The sequence below is a fragment of the Aythya fuligula genome, chromosome 3, assembly GCF_009819795.1.
Source record: "Aythya fuligula isolate bAytFul2 chromosome 3, bAytFul2.pri, whole genome shotgun sequence".
NCBI classification, from domain to species: Eukaryota; Metazoa; Chordata; class Aves; order Anseriformes; family Anatidae; genus Aythya; species Aythya fuligula.
In genome coordinates, this window is record NC_045561.1 from 18,842,476 (window position 1) to 18,867,635 (window position 25,160).

At 35.9% G+C, this 25,160-nt stretch overlaps 1 protein-coding gene across 2 annotated transcripts in view; it reads left to right on the forward strand.

Annotated features, from left to right (window-relative positions):
• Positions 1 to 25,160, forward strand: part of KCNK2 (potassium two pore domain channel subfamily K member 2) — a 104,693-nt gene that overhangs the window by 62,394 nt on the left and 17,139 nt on the right. For both annotated transcript variants that reach the window (XM_032185648.1, XM_032185649.1), the window contains exons 4-5: positions 14,580 to 14,740; positions 18,140 to 18,326. In XM_032185648.1, coding sequence (XP_032041539.1) covers positions 14,580 to 14,740; positions 18,140 to 18,326 — 348 coding nt within the window. The remainder of the gene's footprint in view (positions 1 to 14,579; positions 14,741 to 18,139; positions 18,327 to 25,160) is intronic.

Genomic DNA, 25,160 nt, shown 5'->3' on the forward strand with positions numbered 1-25,160 from the left:
TATATGCATTGGCATCTCAACAAGCATTATGTGGCTTTACCTGGGGACCTACTGTCCGTATCCGCTGATAAGCGCATGTTAACAACTTTTTGTTCATGCAGAAGCTTCTCTGCATGAACATGATGATGTAAAGGTGAAGTGGGGGCACATGAAAGAAAGTTTACTTATTAACCTTGGATGAAAAACTTCTGCCTCTATTCTTTCTGCCCTTTGCATTCTCCCTTCTTTCAAGCCTCCTCAGCCAGGGCTTCCCCGAGACTTGTCTAAATGATGTTGTTTCCTCTTCCATGTTAGCTAGTACCATGTGGCACAAGGGTGGTGGTAACTGAAGCCAGAAACAGAAATGTTGATGGTAAAATCACAGGAGGGTGAGTGGCCCAGGACTGTCCTTTGTGCCTTTTTAGAATAACAGTGGGGAAAAAAAAATGCATTTGGTGTGGCCTCCCTGAGGAAGAGAAGTGAAGTTAGCAGAGTGTCCAATTTTCTTTCCTGAGCATGAAAAACATGGAGTAATCTAAAGTAGCTGACTCTGTTCATCAACATGCTTAGGGGAAGAAGCGTTATTACTTAACATTCTTAATTTTATTACAGTACTGTCCAAAGGCCAGAGTTTGGACAGTTTGGAGCTCTACTGAATTTTTCATATGTTAAGCTAAACAAACGTATGACAATATTTTTGCAAGGAGATTTTTATTTGTAAATCAGCTTGAGACTGGTAGGGGTTAAAAGGAGGGAGACAATAAAAGAGAAGCATTAGCCACTTTGAGGAGTGTGCAACTTTTTTGTCCAATCCTAAACATTTGATTTGGACATTTTTCATTCCTTTCTCACTTGCACAGGTTTCCCATATTTTTCACCCCTGTTACAGGGGGTAACGGTACACTTCACCCTAAAACACCAGTGCCTAATAAGAAAACACATTTCTCTTTTTTGTTCTTGTTGCTGACTAAACGTTGTAGTATGCAAAGAAGATATGATTAGAGAAAACTTCTTCTTCTGAGGATATTTGTATGTGTAACATCAACATTTGTGTAGCATCAGCTATGTGTATTTCCAAGGCTAAATTGTTCAACTGAGTGGTCATTTGAGTGTTCAAGTTTCTAGATTATCAGTTTGTTGAAATTATAACAATAATGCTGTAGAAAAGGCTGGTCATGCACTACATGTTCATTAGAGCTCTGTAGTGTTTACCAGCAGTTTATGAGCACAGGGCTGTATGACACAGCTGAGGCACCAATGTGGTTTTCAGCTGAAAAGAGGTTTCACTGAAAAACTCCATGCCAGCATCTGTTAAGGACAGATTGGATTTCTCCACTGCAGACATTAGATTTACAATTCTTTTTTTGCAGTTCTTCTGATAGATGAAAATGAGCATCTGGAGGCTATTGTTCAGGATGGAAGAAGTAGCATCAAGTGGCTTAGTCATATGCAGTAGATTTTTTTAAAAGATGTGCAGGGAAAGAATTGTGGTATGTAGAGCCAATTATTCTCTCTATAATATTGAACACAGCTATTTCCAGTTCACAGTGTGCTCTATGCTAGGAGGAAAATTGGATTGGCATTACAGATTTTGTAATTTTATGGATCAATATAACCTGCAAAATATGTAGTTAAAATGGTCCTTCCCCCCCCCCCCCCCCCCTTTTTTATTGTTCATATAACTATCTGAAAATATGCTTATCACAAGGAAAATAATTTACCCTTGAGATTATCTGTACAAAGTTGTGATAGTATTGTACTTATGGTTATTCTCAGAATTGATGCTTTTTACGTGGGAAACTCTTCTCAAGATAAGGAAGGTGATTCATATATTTCATGAACAACATTGTATGATATTCATGCACTATTATCTACCCATGTTGAGGATCCTGCTTTTAAAATCTGATTACAATTCACTTTTTTCAATTCCACAAGTATGAGACTGTCTCTTGGTGGGCAGAGTCATGATTTTGTCTGTTTGTTATTCTTTTTGTGTGTATTTTTGCACAATATATGTGGATCATAAAGGCAGAAGTGTTAAAGCTTAGTCTTAATATCTTTTTGGAATGGTGTTTCTTTAACTAAATAAACACACTAATATGAATTCATAAAAGTATCAGTTATTGCATTACTGGAGCAGTTTGATTTAGTACCATTGTCTGAAGTAATTTTTTTGAAGTGAAGACACATCTGTTGCACTTAATTTTGTTATGACATTACATGAGTGTAATAGGTGGCATGGAAAGAATAGGTTACAGTTATGAAGAATATTTGTGCATTCTGTGTTTTGTGAGCCTGCCTGCATGACAGCCCCAACCCTACATATGTTCATAATGGTTATTCCAATTAGAGAGAGCATTGTCCCACTCAACTCTGCTTCTGTGACTTTGGGAGGCATGCATAAACACTTTATTCTACTAGGAAAATGCAATTGGGAATGGTATTTCTTTTGAGAATGAGTTTCACCTGTAGGCATTTCATTAAGAAGTTATTTCTGTTGCAACCTTTCATCTGGCTTCACCATTCTAAACTGTAGAACTAAGAGGACACTCAAATTGCATAGAACTGTTTTAAAAACATTTCTAGTCTATTTATCATTTTAATACATTTTAATGTATGTAGTGCTGTAGTATTTAGATACTAAATAATCTAAATTGCCAACGGTTCCATCTGGAAGAACAGTGAGTGTCATTCATTGATTTATAATTCTTGCTGTCTGAGTGGCGGAAATGCATTTTCTGTTATGCTTAGAATGCTAAAATACTTTATACTGATTTCAGGAACTATAGTACGGAAAATCCCTAGGTCCTAGAGTTTCATCCTTCTTGTTGGAGCTGATGTTTATTGGATCACAGAAACACAGGCAGCTAATCTTTTAGTCTTTTTTTTTTTTGTGTGGAAAAAATGGCTGGTGTATAAGTCCTTTGACTGCAGCTTTAACACCTGGGGTGCAGTGGGGATTTCATTACTGGCAGGTTAAGAGTTCTAAAGATTTGTTTTAGTATGCTGGGTGATTAAAAAAAAAAATCACATTTGTACATGATCACTTAAAGACTCAAAGTCTTGTGAGTCTTGGTGATGTGGATAGACATATGATAACTTTCATCTATTCATGGTATGTGTAAACAAAGAATTCATGTGATAGTTTTTTCTCTCAAGTCACAAAACTATGCTGGAAAAACAGAATAGCAACTAGCAATTTGTTTTCCGTTTTTGTGCCTACAGATGAAGCTGTGACACAGCAAACAGACACAGATTGCTCTCACAAGCATTTCTAGTCCTGGGAAAGAGGTCCTGGTTAAAGCAAGACAATCTTTAGACTTCAGTTAATAATAATTAACTTTGTAACAAGTAATTAGCTTGTTAAATTTGGAGGATTATGGTGCTCTTTTGAATGAATAGTGTGTAGTGGAATCAGCTAATTGTAGTGGAAACAAATGAATTTAAGCTCTTTAGATAGACTTATAAACTTTCCTTGATTTCCAAGTTAGGTTTCACTCTGGTTGCTTTAGCAAATGAGATCTAGCTAGCAGAGGCAGCTGGAACATGACATATTTTATGGGTACTAACCTTTGCAATGATACTTCTATATTAAATTAAAAAGGAGGCAATTTATTTTGCTAACATATTTGGACACAAACTACTTTAGTTTCCTTATTCAGAATAAGTGAAAAGTAAGTAATATGGTTAAGGGAAAAGTGCATTTATTCTATGCTTTGTTTCCAAGTTTGTGTGGTTCTGCAGGTTTCTGCAAACATGCTTATTAGCTGCTACTGTTTATTTATCAAAAAAAAAAAAAAAAAAAAAAAAAAAGAAGAAACCATTATGCAGCATTTCTCTTGTTATAAACTATTCAGCATCAATAGTTTTGGTTATGTTGGTGTGATTCTTCAGGGTGATATATTCCTAAATAAATACTGAAACCTTTGGAAGGAACAGACAAAAGTGTGATGAGTAATACAAGAGTATTAACCTAGATATCTTATATCTGGGTTTTCACATTATCCCATCAGGATAATATGTGGAATAATCACAAATACTTATTCGGGATGGAAATGCTTGCAAACAACAGTAATTTTCTAAATAATAGTGTGAACAAAAGCTATATATGTAAATGATTTAAGTGTTCTAAAAGACACTGATTCAGATATCCAAAGACTGATCATGAACACTGATGCAAAATAGTAAAAGTCTAAAAATTTTCTGACTAATATTATATTAGAAAATAAATTTAAGGATAATTAATGTAGACTTATTTTTATGTACAGGATTTTTCCTTAAACGTAGCAGAAGGAATTTTAGATTACATGCATATTTACTGTTTCAAACTGGAGTGACTAATAATGGAATTCACAGCAACTAAAACATTAATGAAACTTTTCCTACAATTAAGGATGAGTCCGAGCTGGTAGTAATGGAGTAGTGTGGACCTTTAGTGAGGCTAAGAGTTATGTTCTCTTTTGCAATGCATTTGAGTGCTATAATAAAAATAGAGGAAAAAAATCAATCCATGTTATCTGCAGAAATACTGTTAAAAATATTACTCCTCTACCTCCACCTTACTTCTTTGATTTTTAAGGTTTAATAAGGTCATAGGATATACTGTAATGAAAGTAACTTTTTCTCATACCAGGAGTAGTGCTATTAAAAGTCATTAGGATTTACTGTTCTTAGATTGCATAGCTGCTGTGCTGTTCATATCTCTATAGGCTTTAATGTTTTATAGGGAGAAACACAGTATTATTTTATTCAGGAAATGGTTTTTCTTGTCGTTCAGTTCAAAGATGTATCGTGCCTTTGATGAAAAGGAAGATGTTGTTTTTACAAGATGTACTGACACTTAAGAGGAGACAGCAAAAAAAGTAAATTGATGCTTTTGTGTTTTAAAACTGACATATGGGTGAAGAGGCTTGCCCAAAGTAGGAACTAGATCAAACCTGAATCCATTAAGTCTGAAACTTTTATTTATATTGAATGACAGTAATATGTGCTCCCCCAAAGTGATGTCTCTTTCCTTTTCCAGTTCCACTTTGTTTGGCAGCAGTGATGCACTCCAAGACTTCATTTTTCTCTGTATCTTTCCTGAGTCATCTTGTACTTTCATATGGCTTGGTGGACACCAAAGGGCTTCACCCTGCAGGGTGTGAAATGCCCACATGTAGTTGGGATTTAAATAAGACATAAGGCTTTTAGCTCCTTCTCACTTGTGGAGACCAAGGTCAGAGAATACCTGGAGGCATTTTGGGAAGGCTGTGGAAGAAGGAGGTTGTGCCTTATGCCTTGCAGTTGTGAGGGAGAGGAGCACTATACATTTGAGATGATTTCTTTTAGCTAAGTTCTCCAGTTATTTTCCTTTTGATTTTCTTTTTATTTAATAAATAGCTTAGAGTTTTTCACCCCTAATATATGGGGACTGTTTACTCAAGAAAATAAGTTATAAATAACTCCTCTCACTTTTTAAACAAATTTTCACCCCCTTCAATTTCTGGAGAGGTTTAGCTGGTGTGTTTGGTTTAACTGAGATTGTATTACACCTGATCACACCTGATTTCAGGAACTAATACAGATCCCATAGACCAAGCAGGACTCAAAGAACTTTGTTTATGGAGTCAGTTCATTGTACGGTAGCTGTTTTTATTCTAGCCTAGGGTTTTGGGTGGTAGGAGAAAAAATGAAATAATGTCTGAGAAATGTTTTTTACATGTGGTTGAAATTATTGTTCTGTTTGGAATTTTTGGTTAGAAGTGCAAACTTTTGTGATAAATTTCTTTATTATTTTCAACATTTCTCCACCTTTGGACTTCTCTTTTCCAAAGAATTGCATGAGACTCTCCACTGTGCTAGCTTACTGAGTGGCTTGGGTGAAGACATGAAATTAAGCTGGGGGTTGGTATGATGCTGGTGAGCCACAGAATTCCCAGGTTCCTCTGCCTTCTGCTCTGACACCCACTGCAGAAGAAAAAACCCACACCTGCATAGCTTAAGGTCTCTAAAAATTGCAAGCTATGGAAGAAGAAAATTAGTCTTTGCTCCTTTGAAGGATTTTAAATATTTTTGCAGTCTTGTAATTGCACTTTCTTCAATTGCTAGGATAATGACATTATAACAAAAGAGTTTTTTGATATGCAGTGTGAAATTCTGGGAAATTAGAGAACTCGTGACAGCATGATTTCCAGAACTGATTTCTGCCACATCACGACACTGTTGAAAATCAATTAAAAATCTGTTAAGCGTTTCATTTGACAAAATATATATATTTGTCCAACTTTGCAGGTGTATATGCTGACAGTGTGAATATTTAAATGCTTGCTGAATAGAGATAAATTTAAAGGTATTCTTAAAGTTTAGCACATGCTTACTTTGCTGAATCAGGAATATAGCCTATAAGTAGCTAGAAGCTGAAATGTGAAGTCAGTAGAAGTTACTTATGCATGGTGGATCCTTCTTTATGTTATTTTCTTTAACGTTTGAATATTAGTACTGATTATAAAGATTACTTGAGGGAATGGAAAACCAAAGGACAAATGACCTCACACTTTCAAACCATTTTCAAAATGGTGAGCCACAGTGACAAAAACTTCTTTCTTTTTAAAGAAAGTAAATCTATGAATTGAGATATTTAGTCTTTTGTTTTAGAAATTTGATAATGTTCTTTTTTTAACCTTAGCTATTTGAGGAATTTTTCTTCTTACTACACTGGTATATGTTACAGCTATCTGTGTCAAGGCATTTGTATTACTAACTATTTGATGCTTAACAAAACAACATTTATCTATCAATATAGGTATGCTTTACATGTATGTATGTACATATTTTAACCTTTTTTAACCTTGAAAAGCCCTTCTTTCTGCCTGCCTTACTAAGATTAAGCAATGAGGTAGTTAGATAATGTGCAACAGAGGTTTTTCCCCTTACTATCAGAGTCAGTTCTGTCTCCTCCAGCCTGCTTGCCCTTCCCCAGAATTTCTCTGCCTCTCTGTGACTCAGGGCAAAGGATCTGGATATATGGGCTGTGTAATTGTAGTTTATAAGCAAGAATAAACATAGGAGATATGCCCCATCTTTTCTGTCAGAATTAAAATTGTAAAACATTTGTGTTTTTGAACACTGAACTCATGAAGCCTTTGTGAAGATGAAAAAGGTTGTGTGAAGAACAGTTTAAAGCTACAAAACAATTTGTTTTGAGATGTCTTGAATATGTGATTTCACTGAAATCAGTGTGGGATTGCAGAATCTGTGCTGAGAACTGGTGGTGCAGAGCCAGTTCCACCAGAGAAACTGGATACTCTCACCATGAGGAACAGCAGTGCTCCTGGAGAGGCAGGGCAAGTGGTAGAGACTTTATATATTTTAGCTCTTAATTTAGTGCTGTATGTTTGCTGTTGTCCTTAACTTGCATGTGTTTTTGCCATACTACTTGTAGGAAACAAAAAGGAAAGGCATTAAAGAAAGCTCTAAGCTCTAGGAAAAAAAAAGGTATTTCAGACTTCCACTAAAGTTAGTGTCAGAAACTTACTTATCTATTTATAATTATTTTGTTAGTGCATCTAAAAATCCACAGTTTTTGTTTTTCTTTGGATCACGTGTCAATGTATTTTATCAATACATTGATATTTCTGATGACTTTAGTGCAGAATGAGTGTTATTTTTATCACATTTGCTGTGTGTTTACACTTGGTAAGAAAATGTGGGTAGTAAAACTTCCATGACATTGTGAGCCATTAACTTTTTCTTTAAAGTATGTTATTATTATGTTGCCAGTTGTGTTAGTCAAACACATTATTCCCATGGAGCAATCTCACCTAAAGGAAAAAAGAGACAAAACAGCAACAAAAAATCACAATAAGTGGGAGTTTTGGGCTTTTGAAGCTGATTCAGTCTTACTCAAATAAGAATTAGAGGTAAAAAAGGGTCCAAGTTATAACACACAGACTACAAAAAAAAAAAAAAAAAAAAATGGAAAAGGGACAGAAGTCTTTGCTGGGCAAAGTGACAGCTAAATGAATAAGGAACCTGTACCAGGGGGCAGAGCATCTGATGTTTAAGTTTTTAAAAGGCTTTTAACAATTATTACCCAGTTCCTTCAGAAATTGCCTTAGCAACTGTATGTGCATTACTGAATGTGGCAGCAGCTTCTGCATTCATAACACTGAGACTTTGTTTACAATGCTCCTTCAGCTCCCAAACATAGCACTTTGACTCGAAGGAAACTTGCTTCCCTTGAATATATATATAGCCTGTTATTTGAAAAAGTTTTATTGATTTGATTACCGTTCCCTGAGAAAGCAGATGAAAAGAAACCACTGAAAGGAGATTAGCTTCTGTTTTGTCAATTCTTGAATATTACACATTTTATTAATGTCAGTTTAGGTTTTCCTGTTATTTTTCATAGTTGAAAAGGTAACGGAGATTTTTTCCATTTTTTTTTTTTCCAGGCTTGAGACAGAACATTAGAACCTTCAAAATGATAGATTGATATTGTTGTGACACAGAATTATGGACTAGTGCTAAAAGTCAGAATTTGTAGGTTGGAATCCAATAATACCACAAGAAGTGCTGTGCTGAACGCTGATATTAAGGAAATAACAGTACTGTGTGACAACATCCTTCCCAAATCACTGGCTAGAGCTATTTGAAGAACTGGCTTCTAGGAGCTATAGTGACCAGTAAAGAAATTATGCTGAACTCGTGTAAGATGGATTTGAGGTTTTATAACAGGCCACAGTTTAAAACAGAAGTACCTGCATCTCTTTGTTATTGCACTGGGTGCTTCCTTCAGTGGGATTCAGGCTGTGACTTCAATAACTAGGTGCATAGAAAAGTATTTTCATTTTCAGTGTGGAAAATTAACTTGGAGGAGAGCTAGCTGTATGATCCTAACAAGGATCCACAGGCAACAGCTTGTGGGCAGTGGCTCTAAGACACAGTAACTTCTGCATGCATTTGTTGGAATTTATGTATGTGTGTAACATAAAAACATCATGCTTTTATTCAAGTGTATTAATATCTCATTCAATCAAGTGTTCATACTTACAAGTAGTCTTTGTCTTTATTCAGCCTTCAGATTACTTTGCACTGTGCTCATGAACATGTGCATGCATGTGTGCCTGTGCCCAGCAAAAAGGAGAGGCCGTAGATGCACATAGTCACACACAGATATCTGGTCAGCCTTGAACAAGTTCAGTGAAGGTTCTCAGATTTTAGAAGTTAAACTTTCCTTAGTTTGGTGTCATTGTAGAGTCATTGCATTGTCCTCATCCACAGATTCAGTGTGAATTAGGGACCTAAATGCTACGGAGGATTTTGGACTTTGTGCTTCAGTTACCTATTTATGAAAAAGGGGAATATCGGTTCTCTAGCTACCTAAAGATGTTATGAGGATATATATATGGGAGACTGAAAATTCTCTTGCACTATACTTACCGAAGTCATAAAAAATGTGACATATATCTTTAATTATACACGTGTATGACATGGACATACACCAGTGTATCATATTTTGGAGAGCAGGGCAGAGTTAGAAAGAAGAAAGGAAAGAGGATTGGTGTAAAAATACAGTACTTACCATGCAGTGAACAAGAAGGTGCAGTTTTGAATTTTCTACAGTATATGCAGAGATTTCCACAGAGACAGTGTGGGTACACACAATACCTTCTTGTTTGATTATACTCACATATGACCATTATTTCTACTAAAAGAGATACCTATCTATGAATAAGTGCATATCTTTGTCTTGGCACCGACACTCTGGCATATGTTTAGATGCTAATCTCTGGAGCCTGAATGGCACTCCAAATGGGGGAAAATAAATAAACATGTCTTAGCTACTAGAAATTCAGTGAGGTACCTTTCATAAAGATTTTATCAGATAGCTCCTTAGGGCCTGGAAAAAGCGTCTTTTGATCTCTTAAAATCAATATGACATTCAGTATCAAAACACACATTCACCCTTTGAAAAGGGTAATCACTGTAATCAAGCTGCGTAGTCCAGCTGGATGCAAACCTATGGCAATATCACTGCCTGTTGCATGAGTGCCAGGCACAGCCACCAGGCAGCTTGAGCTGAGGGCATGGCAGCCAGGTTGTCTGGATCTGACCTCATGGTTCAGCAGCAAGGAGTTCAGCATCTTCTCAGTCTGTGCAGTCTTTGCAGTACCAGGTTTCTGTAATCTGTATTCATGTAATTAAGGATGTGCATGTTCACCATGGAGTTTATCTTTCAATATTAACCTGTTGGATGAATTGCCCACATAGCTGAGCTTACAGCTGAGAGCAGTTTCTCATATCTCAAAATATGTGACATTATTTCTGTATCATTCTCACTGTTCGCTACCTGGTGAACAATGTCTTGTGTAATCTCAGATATGTCAAAAACAATGGGAAAACATTTACTTGCTTTTGAATATACATTTTCTTGTTAAGAAAGAAAATGTTTAAAACCTTCCCCAGACCTTTCAATCCCACTTGAGCTATTTGATACTAATGAAACATAAGTGGTGACATTTTTCCAGTCAATTTTGCAAGTGAAATGTAGTCCTAGAACTCCCCAAAGCACCTGTAATCGCTCACATAAGAAATGCTTAATTGTAGCTAACTACTTCCAGTAGATACCCTTCTTTGCCCAGGAATTCTCCATTAAAATATATTAATTTGGAGTCTCTATTCTTCTATCTCTGCTTTGAAAATGGGTATCTAAAAGAGCTTTCTGAAAGAGTGAGATCCCAGTGAACCACAAAGCAAAAGGATCTTTTCTCTTTTTGAAAAGGAACTTAGATTTTTTTTTAAACCAATTGCCAGTCTAACTTTTTATGAAGGCTAGAATGCAAAGACAGTCTGATTTCTAAACCTGAACAAAAGTGCCTCTTGTCAATTGTATGAAATATAAACTATTGTCTCTCACAGGAAAAAATCTTCAAACACTTTCTGTTTTGCTCAAAACCAATAATGCCCTTGAAGTTAGCACAAAGTTACTAATTTCTACTCAATAGTCCATCTATACCAGATAGAAAAGTTAGACATCTTCATTCTTGAAGAAGTGTATTAAAAAAGAGAGGATATGAGGGGGGAAAAAAAATACATATTTCCCATCAAGTCTCTCCTGAGGTTCCCAAAAGCAATTTGCCATTTGAATCTTGGGGGCTGTAAGAGTTGTAGAGCTGAAACCATAGAATATGTTATTTTGGCGAATGGAGCAATTAGTTGCAAAGTATTTACAATGGACTTATATTCTTTATTCACGTAAGCATTCGGCAAGCTCTTTTTAAAATGCATTTCTTGTCCACAGCTGCTTGTCAGAGACAGCATATTCTAAATGCACAAAATCCCTTGGGTGTTAAAGGCATGTTAGGTATTTAGCAAGACATGAAAGGGATTTGGTGAAACTAGGAGGCAAATTGTGCTCCTGGTTATGGAAGGGAAGTGAGGGGGGGGGGCATTAGGAAGGGCCGCTTGTAAATGGTACTGACATTACCTTGGGTGAAACTTTGTTCTGTGCTGCTCCTGCCCTGTGTGGGGAGGGGAGGTGCAAGGTACACAGTGGCAGTCCTGTGGCCCAGTGCCTGAAGTGAAGATTTCCTTTGGTTTTACTCAACAACAGCATTCTGCTGATTTTCCTAAGAAATTAATAATACTTTTAAAACTTTTTTTCTGAGACAAAGCCCTCAGGAATTACAACAACCATATGAAATATAAATGTTTCCTCTCCCATTACATAAATGATGGATTAGCTTTTTGCTGAAGAAACCAAGAGAGTAGGATGTAAGGACAATTTGTGTAACTCGTGAAGTAGGCTGTGGTGTGTGGCAGCAGACTGTTATGAAACATGACACTCCAGGAAATATGATTAATGTGTGATGGAAACCCCTTGGCGGATCAGTTCACTGAAGCACATGTCCTGTCGTGATAGTGCCATGGCTTGTACTGTGTGCAGTGAGCATCTGGCCGGAGATAAACTGTACTGCCTGCTGGAGTGTTATTTTTTTCCAGCAGTGTTTGTGAGTTTTTTTTTTTTTTAAGTATAACTAATAACACTAGACCTTCTTTATGTCATTTATGGAAGAAAAGCATTTGCCATTTTCATCAAAAATCAAATCCTTGCAACAATTTGCTTTTTGATGAAAAGCAACAGTTTCAGGGTAGAAAAAAAAAGTCCCCATCCTTTTCTGAAGCAAAATATGCCTGTGATTTAGAGCAAGAATGCATAGAGCTGAATGTGAACTTCTTGTTCTCGTACCGATTAGCAGCAGATGAGAAATATGCCACAGCAGCAATCATCTCTGTAATAGCTGTGGGATGCAAGGAAACTGCCAGTTTGCTTTATGAAGTAAAGTAAGTAAAATTGCCTCCTTGGCTTGTGCTTCACTGGGCTGGTATTTTGTCACTATTATGCTATCATTTTTGTGGAGCTAGTGAATACAGTTCTTAAACCAAGAAAAGGGAGAGCTATTTCCAAATCCCCCAATATGAATTTTATAAATCTGGTGTATCCAGACTCAGGTTCTGAATTGCATTAAGACTCTGCAGGAATTACACCCTGGCAGCTATTCAAGCTCCTGTTGCTGCATAAACAGAGATATTTATGAAAACAGAGTAGCTTGGATCTGTTTGTCTCTTTTTGGTTGGTGATGAGCTAATTTTATTTTAAAACTCAAGAGTCTTTCCTGCTTGGTGTATGAATGCACAGAGTGAACTCAGTGGAGCTGAAATTTCCTGAATTATAATAATCAGTAATTTTACCTCTGGCTCCAGGTTAGGGAGGAACGCTAGGTTAGACTAAAGGCGCTCTGACTTTATTCCACTTGACTGAGTCAGGCATTTTTTGTGCATTATATTACTGCAGGGAAGATTTACAAAGGTGGAAGACTCCACGACTTGCAATTGATGATGTTTCCTGTAATTTTGTCCCTTATATTTAACTGACTCTATTTAAGAGACTGTATTAGTTAACATTTTGGGAAAACTTTAATATCAACATAATTTTCCTCACTTTTTTTAATTTGTAATGTAACTAAACTCTATTGTGACGTTGCATTTGTTTTTCTCATGATTACTATTTCTAAACAGATATTACAGCAAAATATCTAAGAGTAAAATATATTCCAAATACGGTGTTTTTTTTTTTTTTTTTTTTTTTTTTTAGTTAGGTTAACTGAGGGGTAGGTCTCCTGTGTACTGAAAGAAAAAAGTTTTGGTTTAGCTTACCTACATAACAGCAGAACAAAAAATTAAGGTAATATAAATAGGTTTCATGAAGAAAATACATATTAAACCAATATGCTCAAAATAGTTTTTAAAAAAGAAAACACAACACTTATAGGTGAGATATTCATTAAAAGTGCTTTGCTTTGTAGAAGCTGGTGGTTGGTGTGCATGAATACTAAGCTATTTAAAAAAAAAAAAAAAAAAAAAAAAGAGCATTTTCTCAATAGAGCTGATAAAATTTGTCAGCTTTTTCAAAGGAAAATGGGATCTTCATTGAGTTTTATATGTTTATATGAAAAGTATCTTTTACGCGCAATTTTAATATTAAAGATAAACAAATGTCTCAATTACTTGCTAAAATATTTTGCTTTTTATTCACAAGATATCTTTTCTACAAAAATGGTAATTTCTTTTAAAAGCTTTTGCTTAATTTCTCCATGGAAAATAATCCCTTTTTTTTTCTGCAAAGTTCTCCCTCTGGCCTCCTTCAGACTGCACATTGTTGTGCTGAAAAGTGAAATAATTTCAAAAATACTGATGTGTTATTACTACTGCCCTGCTACTCCCCCAAGACTTCAGAGAAAAAAAAAAGAATTAAAATGAGGACTGATGTTCATGAAACAGTGCGACCTTGGACATATCTCCAGGACTGATGTTTAAATGATATATTTGAGGGCATTTCAAAGACAGTGGTGTCTAAGGTCTTCATATTTTGGGATTTCTATTTAAAGTAGAACAGCAGCAATGGAGGTATCATGGGCATATCAAGGGTGTGTTTTTTCACAGGTTGGTGAAAATTATTTCACTTTTCAAATGGAGAAGAGTCCTGAGCTGTAAACTGTCTCTCAAAGCTCTGTTTGCAACAGTGAAAGAACCTGAGCCTTTAATGAGTGTAAGCAATTCCATTTAATTTAGAGAATCATATTTTGATCACCCAAATGGTTTCTTTCAGGCTGCTTTGCTTTGAAGCACAGTGCACCCAAAAATTGTATCTTGTTTTAGAGTAATGCAGCCTGCAAATTAAAGTCCAATAATAGATGTTTCCAGAAAACAGAGGCTAAAATATAACTTAACCAATTTGTGTTAACTACATGTATTAAATGTGGAAAGTTATAATTTATTAGTGTATATGTGTATATATAAAAATATAAGATTTATTTCTCTAATGATTTTTTTTCTCCATATTATGTACACAATATTTTTTAAAAAAAGCACAACACTTTAATTTAGTTCAAAGAGGATTATACAACACATTTTTATTTGATTTTTCACGGTGTTTACTGTATCATATGGTTAACCTAGGACGTGTTTGCAACTGTTCTGTTCCTACAGTCCTTTTAAAATGTTAAGTGTAATATATGTAATTTCTTTTTAAGCATCTCAAGTTGTTTGTAATTTAGGCTTTGGAAACATCTCCCCACGCACACAAGGTGGAAAGATATTCTGTATCATCTATGCCTTACTGGGAATTCCTCTCTTTGGTTTTCTCTTGGCTGGTGTTGGAGATCAACTAGGGACAATCTTTGGAAAAGGAATTGCCAAAGTAGAAGATACCTTCATTGTGAGTATGACGGCTGCTTGCTGTTCTAAATTCAACAAGTGTAACACACAGGGTATAGCTCATCCTTGTAACCAAATGTCTAGCAAAAGGTACAGAGAACGCTGTAGAGTCTGTACATGTTGAACATTAATTGAGAATCGGATGCAGTCCAACATTTTCTACAATAATGATGACTGCAAAGAGCAAGATCCAAAACTTTTTTTTGTTTTGCCCTTAAAGTACTCTTAAGCTTACTGTGGTGTTTACCTTTAAAGACTATAATATAGACTGTGATAGGAAATCACTGGCATGTTGAGATGGAGGAGTGGAACTGTAGGGGTAATACATGGAAGTTATTGCTGCTCTGGGTTGATTCACAGAAGATCTTTGGTGTCAGTCTAAAATCACAGTCCTTAAACATCTGTACACAGACATCAGCAAACTTGAGGAAGCGTCAACAGCCTGCAGACACCTATGTTTCCAGATTTATGGGGCTATAGGTGACTAATGCTTTGGGCATTCAAGGGAGCAGGAAAGACAAAATGATACAGAACCTCCTTCCCAACACTGGACTCCTGTTTGAGGAGGCTTTGGTCCCCTCACTGAGCTGCAGGGTGTTCTACAGTTTTAAGGTATTTTCAGCTTCTGCTGAACCATGTAGCACAGCCTGTTGAGATTCATGTCCTTCATTTTGTTTGATCCACGGATCTTTAATTAGTCCACACAGCATGGCACAGCTTAAGTAGAGGAAGGGACCCAACAAGACACTACATAAGCTTGTGCAGATATTTATAAAGTTAAGACATAGCCAGTCCTTAACAACCAAATGCCTTAAATTATAGCAGAGGAACTTCATTGCTTATCTTAAAGTCTGCTTTACACATGATACTTTGAGTTCAGAATCAGAAAATTTTAGCAATATCATACTTTCTTATTACAGTAATTAAAAATATTTTTACTGATATTTTTGATGCCTAGAATAAATGACACAATGAAATATAAGAAAATGAGTTAAGTATTTTATTAAACTTTAATGAAATGCTATAGGTGTAGCTATTACTATACTATGTTCAAAACATTGATGAAATACTATGTCATTTGATGTGTAGAATGTATCATATATGGTGAACATGTAGTAAGTACCATAACTTCGTAGCTGTTTGCATCAAACCAACAAGTGTTAAAAGGACTGATTTTTTTTTAATGAAAGGCAAACTGGCTGTGCTGATATATTAGTTTACATATATATCATACGTACATAAATATATCATACAGACATATGCTGATATACATGTATATGTTTACATATGCAATATGTAAACACAACCTTGAAAGCCAATGTTAGGAAAAAGCATAGCTGTTTTTATATGTGTGTGTTGTTTTCCCTTTCTTTCCTTTTTTTTTTTTTTTCAGTTCCAGATATCAGTTCCAATCCTAATTAGTTACTGATAAATAACATTTAATTTCCACTGAGACTTGGCTAGAAAGGGCATGAACATTCCATGAGAACACATTTTTATCCTTTCTGTTTTTCTGCTGTAACTGAATTTTAGCTTTTGCATAAAGGTACAAAATATGAGACCAATTTGTTTGTGTCTCTTAGGCTATCACTTAGAGGGATAATGGGTTTCCCCCTTTTTTCCCCTTTCCTTTGTTTAGTAGTGTATATACACAACAAAGATGCCCTAACACAAAAAGAAGCAACTTGCCTCCTTTTGGCAATCTCTGAATTAAAACACTGATCTTTATGTTGCAGTCTGGAACACTCCTTCATTCATTCTTTAAAAGAAGAACAAGGAGACACTGATGGGTCAGAACAGGGCATTTACTGTTGCCATAACCTGACCAGCTACTGGGATTTGGGTTACAAAAGCTAGACTTTGGTCCTGCTGACTGAAAACATATTTTCCATTGGCACTTAACATAAATAAAAGAAACCATGAATACAAGAAACCATGCATCGTGAATAATCTGGTCTCTTTTTGGTCTGCTTTTTTTAAAGGTTACAGTTTTATGCAGCCCCTAGTTTCCCTTAATTTAAAGCAATATGCCCTGGATGCATGGAAAACTGTGGAAAACTGTACTGAGAGGAAAATTGTCAAATTGGTAGGGCATGTCAAACATGACTTTGCAATGGTCTGTTTTAGATTTGGTACGATTAGAAAAAAATAATAAATCATTAATAGTTTACACAACAGACAAAACACTTTTCTCATTAAATCTAGAGATGATCTCAGGCTGCGGAGAGCTAAAAGTTGGAGGACAGAATTAGAATTCAAAGTGATCTTGAAGATTTTGAAAGGCAGCATGAATATATAAGATTCAGTTCAAAAATGACAAATTCAAAAGACATGAAAGAATAATGAAATATTCAATTACATGTCAATAAACAGTTGTCTGGGTGCAGTTTTGTAGTGATGTTCTGAGGCCTCTAGGGGCTCTTCAGCTAGTACTGGAGAGTGTTGTACTGTTGTGAGAAAGTGTAGGTCACAGTTAAAGGCTTAAATAGGAGTATAAATAGATTGGATGAAAGGATCCTTTCTTATGTTCTGTTTTGCTGTAGTATGTCTCACTTTTTGTCCAGTTTTGAGAACCACATCTAAAGAAATGTGTGTATTGGCTGGATGGAGGTGAGCGATAGCAACGAGAGTTGAGTGGGTGAGATTAGACTTGAATAAGTGCATTTTTTTGGACTAAAGAATATATGACAGAAGACACTGTAAAAGCTTGCTGGAAAGAGTGAAGTAGCAGTTGGTCTGCCCTGGATGAGACCATAAGTAGTAGACTTAAACAGAAGCAAGTGAGATGCAGGGTAAGCATTGGGAAAACTTTCTACTGAAAATAAGCTAACCTTGATTGCATTGCCTCACATGTCTTGTATGCCGTGGCTTAGGTGTGGTCATTTTTAGTTTTGAGTAAGGTTTGGAAGAGAAGATCTCTTCATGTCTATTTCTATTTCAACTCTGTTTTCTATGGTTTTGCTTAGTTATCTCTTTCATTAAAGAGAGAGATATATGATAAAAATACACCATTTTTATTTAGTTATTCGTGGATGCAAAAAAAGCAGAGAGATACCAGGTGCGAGCACTGCTTGAAGCTTACTCAAATTTTGTCCTCACTCAAACTGTATCATGATCAGCTGTTAATATTAATGAACGTTGCACAAGCCATCCACCCATCTGACCACAAAGAAGAGTCCAGCACTACTTTGCATTTCCTGCCACCAAATGTTTCCTAGGATAGTCATATTTGCTTTGAAAACACTTTCACAATAAAACAATGCTTTGATTTTTCTGTTTGAGAACTAGAATGTCCTCTTGAGCAATGAGGTGCTTATTGTAGGTGATAGGTGCTTATATATAGCGGCACAGTTTTATTAACAATGGGTTTCCTCTCTTTCCCCTTCCCTTTCTTCCATAGAAATGGAATGTGAGTCAGACAAAGATTCGCATAATTTCAACAATAATATTCATACTGTTTGGCTGCGTGCTGTTTGTTGCTCTTCCTGCAGTTATATTCAAGCATATAGAAGGCTGGAGCACGCTAGATGCAATTTACTTTGTGGTTATCACTTTAACTACCATTGGATTTGGTGACTATGTTGCAGGTAAGATTTTTCTCATTGCTCTTTATCTCATGAAATTTTGCACAGCGATGTATGTTTTGCATTTTTATGTCTTTTGGGGGGAGCAGGGGAACACTGACACAATGATGGCAGGGGTGGTTTTACCATTCTCTCCCAGTTTTATCCTTCATCGTTCTTGTGTCAAGCCCTGAGAGACTGCCACCTTGGATCATGTGGCTGACTACAGCCACTACACTGACTACAGGAGGTGGGATGATGAAACAGTCTCCCTCTGACTACATATACTCCTTTTTTTCTCTGTTGTACTGTTAAAAAGATGTTTTACCTGATTTTAGATATGTTTTGGCTTTACAGATTGAGAGAAGTACCAGAATAATTACAGTATTTCAGTCTGCTAAGTATTTTTACTTTAGCAGGAGTCCTTTAGCGTCTCATTTTGCTCAGTTATATATGAAACTTAGTTTTTGTGTGCACATTTTGCTTTCAAAGTGTTGTTCCAGATTTATTCTTCTGCTGTTGAAATTATGTTTCTGTTTTATCTTTCTCTACTTTGTTTGCTCTGTATGCATTTGCCCATGTGTGTTTTACAGTATAAGAAGTTGTAGCACAGCGTATAGATGACATGACCAACACCTGGTTCTATTAATCTAGACTGGATTAGTTAAAAATAAATTAGACAAGTTCAATTTGAGAAACAAAAATAAGCTTTTTTATTATCTACACCATTTTTTATTTCTTGAAAAGGTGTAAGATCTCAGAGTAGGACAAAGTATGTGCTGTCTGTATTGAGAAGGTGTGTTGAGCCAGTGAGCTGGTGTGGTTAGGATTACAAATTCAGCTTCATGCTATGAGTCCGAGACTTGCTTTCCTCAGCCAGATTGTTCTTATTTTGATTTTGTCTTCAAGAATTTGTGGTTCTGAACAGATTCTGACTAGCACCAAATCAAAAATTTATGCTATTTCAAAGCTAAGAGTACGGGTGCTTTAGACTTTCTTTCCTTTGGTGTACGTGTGTGGCAGGGAATAAAAATAATAATGTATAAATGCCTGGTTATATTTACTGTAAGAAACCATGTGAAATGGCCCACTTTACTCTAACTGGAACACCGAGTACATTCATCATTACTCTCATTATAAAATTTCTGCAGATTTTCTATTTGTAGACCACTTGATATTGTAATTTGTTCCTACATGATGTCTGGGTTTTAATTTTACCAGGAAACACGTTCCCTTTCTACAGAATGTTCTTGAATTATGTTGATCTATACCTTGTGGCCTTTTATGGTCTTTTTGCATATTTTTAAGTTCTGCTTTAATGGTGATATTGAAATGCTGTGAATATTTTCTATTTACTTTTAGAGCAATATGCAAGACACTCATTCATTCTGTAATATGTTATTGCCTTAGAGTTTCAGTGTGTAGGAATTGGACTCATACTTGAAGTGAAGGCTTAAGCAAAGAGGTTTAGACCATCTCCATCATCACCGTGAGGTTAATGTGGCCACTAGATTGTCAACTTCATCTCTGACAAAAAAAACAATAAGCTTCATTGTTATCATCTTTGTGTGGACTAACATACTCAGTTGACAGCAGATGACTAGATGACTGACTCCTGCAGTTGACATGCAGGAGAGAAGGGATGCCATCCAGAAGTACCTTGACAGGCTTGAGAGATGAGCCTGTGCAAACCTCATGAAGTTCAACAAGGCTGAGTACAAGGTCCTGCACATGGATCAGGGTGACCCCAAGCATGAATACAGGCTGGGAGATGAGTGGGTTGAGAGCAAACGCAAGGAGGTGGTGGTGGATGAAAAACTCAACATGAGCTGGCAATGTGCACTTGCAGAAAGCCAGCCATATCTTGGGGTGCATCAAAAGAAGCATGGCCAGCAGGCCAGGGGAAGTGATTCTCCCCCTCTACTCCTCACCTGGAGTAGAGCATTCAGCTCTGGGGCCCCCAGCATAAGAAGGATAGGGGCCTGCTGGAGTGAGTCCAGAGAAGGGTCATGAGGAAGATCAGAGGGCTGGAGCACCTCTCCTATGACAGGCTGAGATAGTTGGTTTTGATAGTCTACAGAAGAATAGGCTCCATAGAAACCTTACGGTGGTCTTCCAGTACCTAAAGGGGGTCTGTGGAAAAGATAGGGAGCCTCTTTATGAGGGAATATGTAGTGATAGGACAAAGGCTAATACTTTTAACGTAAAAGAGGGTAGATTTAGATTAGATATAAGGAATAAATTCCATCATACTAAACTATTTTAAAAGGAAAATTCACACTGCAAGTTTTAAATCAAGCTGATAACCTAGCCCTTAAGACAAATGTTTTCTTATTAATTTTGAGAAAACGTGCAGAATATTTTGCAAGCTACCAAATTAGTAAGCTGTCTTTATGATTTCTTTGTTTCATTGTGGTGTTTTGTTTGTTTGTTTGTTTGTTTGTTTGTTTTTAGGTAAGCCATAACCACCTTGTAGGCATTAAATACCATTGGTGTTTTGTTGTAGACCTTAACTAGAACACTCTAACACAAAAGTTTAGAAAAGCTGAGTGCCAGAAAATAAGATGAAGCAAGTAGGGATAAGGCATGTGTTAGTGTAAATGGCTGTAGGTGAGGTTGTCATGATGGAACACAAGTATTTCATCTGGCAGAAGCATCTGACATCGTTGTGGATCTAGAGCATGACATTTCTTGGTTTTGGTTTGTCACAGTGAGTCGTGCATCAGGCAGAAAGCTACTGCAGTCCACTTATAAGTGCTTAGGTGAGCAGCCACTTGAAGAGGGAAAAAAAAAAAAAAAAAAAAAAAAAAAAAAAAACATTGACATTAACTTAGTCCTTTTTTTTTTGATTTTTTTTTGTCTGGGAAGGCATGTTCCTTAAATAATATTTGGAGTGTAAATTGCCTTCTACCACTCAGAAGAATAGTCAAAACTAAAGCAGAGTGTCATTTCAGTTTGCAATTATAATGGAGTGTACTTCTAGAACAACAACAACAAAGGCAATTCTTGTAGCAGATAGGAGCTCCATGGGATATTTCATAATTATGTATGATAATTATGTATTATTATATTTTTTGTTTCATAAAGTCCCCTCAAACAAAACAAAATTCCTATTTGAGAATTTCCAAATATTCTGGTAATTATCTTATCTTTCTGGGAACTGTCATCCCAGAGGAAAAAACAAGTCTGAAAGTCCTGGATAGTAATGTCATGGCTGTGATAATGGGTTAAGAGAAATATTTCTCACAGTATTTCTCTTTTCACTAACATGGAATTGGCTGCTGCCTGGCACCACTGGATTTGAAAGCCAGAGAGAAGCCTTGGAGAACTTTTTAAGAAGTAAAGGAGAGTGTTTCCAAATAGCTGTACCAGAAGGGAACCAACAGGAGAACATGGGATTATGGATTGTAATGGTATTAAAGGTTGTAGGGCTGGCTCTTACAATATAAATTCTTGTACAGTTCTCCAGATTCTTTCTACAAGTGTCTTCTCATTTTTACTGGAGAACAAGCATTCAGTTCCCAGGAGCCACAAGGCCAAAACATCCTCTTTTGTACTGAGAATCTAAGTTGCCATTTGGACCCTATGGAAATTTTAGCTTCAGTTTCAACTAGCAAGAGAAGTCCTAAGGTAGATGTAAAAGGCTGATCATTAAGGGTGTGTGCAAGGAGATAAAAGGTGAACAGTTTTTGTACTGCATGTTCAAGAAAATACATGGATAGTATTCCAAAAAAAAAAAAAAAAAAAAACAACAAAAAAAGATTTTTTTTCTTTTTAAGTGGGGGTGGGAGGTGGGGTTGATTTTTTTTTTTTTTTGATGGGGAGATTGAATTTTTAATGTATTTTTATTCTTTCTTTAAGAGTTTTTTTTTTTTTTTTTTTTTTTTTTTTTTAATAACTGAAGAAAGTCTACCATTGTAGCTTTTCACACATGCAAATACACACAAAGCAAGTAAGAAACTGTCTCTTGAAAATCATGCCAAACTGATTCAAACATAGCTTATCTTGTTTTCAGGGGAGACAATGAATAATACTACAGGAAAAAAAACAATCAAGCTATTATTATAAATATTCAAAAAGAGGAAAGTAAGAGGACTTCTCATGTCATTTTTTAGTATAATGAAAGATAATGTTGTCTACCAATGTTAGCAATGAGGTCAAAATATATGTAACATGACAATGCATTGGTCATATGTGCAGATAAATCCTTAAATATTTCTGGAGGAGATAGTCTAGCAGCTATCAAATATAAAGCAGATCAGATGCCCAAACTTGACAGAATTATGTGAGGGTCAGAAATATTAATAGCACATCAGTAGTCTGTTTCACTAGCATAATGAATAAGGTTATGCTGCAATCAGTCCAATTTAAATAATCACAGAGTTTTGTGAGTCTTCAATTTTAAAATGTTTTCTAAGGCATTCTTTTTATTTTTTTTGTTGATCTGTGATTTTAGCTTATCGCTTCTTTACTGTTTTGGGCTGTAATTGAATTAGGTTTATTGCCATTTTAATATATATATATATATGGGTCTGCTCTGAATTACTTGGAGGGAGAACTAATTTGTAGAACACTTTCAGAATTTTAGTCTCATTTAACGTCACTGAACTGAAACACCTTACCTTCCGGTCATAGCAGTCCTATTGATCTGTGCTCTTTCCTGCTGGCATTGTCTTTTTTGGCATTCAGAAGTGCTCTTTGTCACCTCAGGAGTTCACATCTGCTATAAGGGCTATATAGTGTGAACCATGTAGGCTGTTTTAAGCTTAAGTCAACGTGCAGTGTTTCACTCAATTTCTGTACAGGACAGTGTGGAAAGGGTGTTTTATAGCTGTGCCCTGTATTCTGAAGTAGCTCTCCATTTTCCACTGAGTGGTATCAAGTAACTTGTATAGCCAACGTTATATTCTTTCTTGCAGATGGTGCAAATGTTGTCTTGTCCCCAGCATGCCGCTTCTTCAGGTCTCTGCATAAGCTAGCCTTACTCTGTCCCTTTTTGCAGTTCTTCGAGGTAATTCCTTTCAAGGTACAGGGCCAAACCTCCATGTTTCTTTGGAATGGGACAAATGAAGTTTCTGGATTATGCCAGTTGCCCATGGTGCCAGGTTTGTCATGACTGATGGACAAGCTACTGATTGAGGGATGGCTACTTGTCAAACTTTGATTTAAGTTGTGCTTAAATTTAATCACTTTTTTTATGCTCAGAATGTGTACTGTTAAAAAAATAATAAAGTCCATTCCTGGTCTGAAGGGCTAGTTTTGGAATAACACAGAAGTTTATGCTAACATGGAATTAAGATACTCAACATCAGTTTTTTTCATTCTTTATATTCTTATAGTTTTGAAGCAAAAATGTGAACAAAAAGATACTTTAGAGATAATTATTCTAAAGTCTCTAAATCTAGAATTCTGTGTTTGTGTCAGCTATGAAAGGATAGAGAAAAGAGTGGCAATGATAGATAGAGAATACTTTTTACTTAAATTATGTAATTGTTTTATGTAAATATATATATATACATATGCATAAATTTAAGCCCAATCATGTACCCTATAAACAGAATCTGTCCTAATGTACATGTATGTCTGAAATCTTCTTGAATGCCATCCTTCACTAAAACATAGAACTTCTTACCTCAGAAAGGAAAGGTGCTTGGGCCATAAAAAAAAAAAAATCTGTCTTCCATGAAAAATCCTAAATCATTTAAAAGTTGTTTGGCAGATGTAAGAATGGTGGTAGCAGCAATCTGTGATGAAAGATAAATCTGTGATGAAGATAAACGAGAAAGCTCTTTGATTTTTTGTTGATTTCTAGGGAGTTTGGAATCAAATCTGTACCACAAAACATCTCAGCAATAAACTGAGGCTGCTCTTTGTAAAGATAAAGGCAGTGAAAATTCTAGTTAGAGCTGGTGCACACCAGTTGACCAAATCTCTGGGAAGGTAGATATATATCTTTTGTTTGTTTAAAACTATTTCTGGTAAAGTCCAAACAAAGTCAGACAAAAGTTTTGTCCCCTGGCCCACAAAACAAGTTTTGCCAAACATTGAAATTCAACTTGCTTCTCAGCATTTTGCTTCCTAAGGCGTTATGTAAAATCTGCTTTGCAAAAGACAGATGATAGCATTACTAAAAGTGGTGCTATGAAAAATTCATGCAAATCTATCATGTTGATATGCTTTTTACAGTGTTACTGGTAAATTCATTAGACTAATTATCTCACACTTCAGTACAAATATATTTACGTGTACATATACATACACAAATATATTTGTACACATTTCTGTATATTGCAATTCAGTAGTTAATGAATTTCATTTACTTTGAACTCAGTACAGTTGATTTTGATTTTGTTTTCCTACCTATGATATTGTGTTACTCTATGACACTTGAACATTTCTGCTGAATTCCTCCAATAGTTACAGAAGACAATACTTATTTCAGGATGAATATCCTTAGGTATATCTTTCTCCCTGGTCTTCCATTAAATTGAGACCTCACCAGGAGTCCCTGAAATTCATAGATTCAAGAGCTGATGAAGACTTCAGCTGTCTAACCTTTCTAGAGGGTCCCTTGCAAACTTTGGGAAAGCTGAACTCCTTTGGGCATGGCTAGATGGAGCCATCTCCTGGTCAGACAGCAGAGAAAACTCTTAATTGAAGACCTGATCTGGTAATTAACCTTGCTGTAAACAAACTACATATACATGATGAAGGAAGTGCTGCCTGCAGACGGATATATTTGGGTTCCAGTTCCCACTTACAAACTTCACACCCTGGAAATTAGAAATCTGGCGAGTGGATACCTTACATTGTATGTCTTTGTGCATTGTATGAACATACGAAGAATGTGAACCAAGG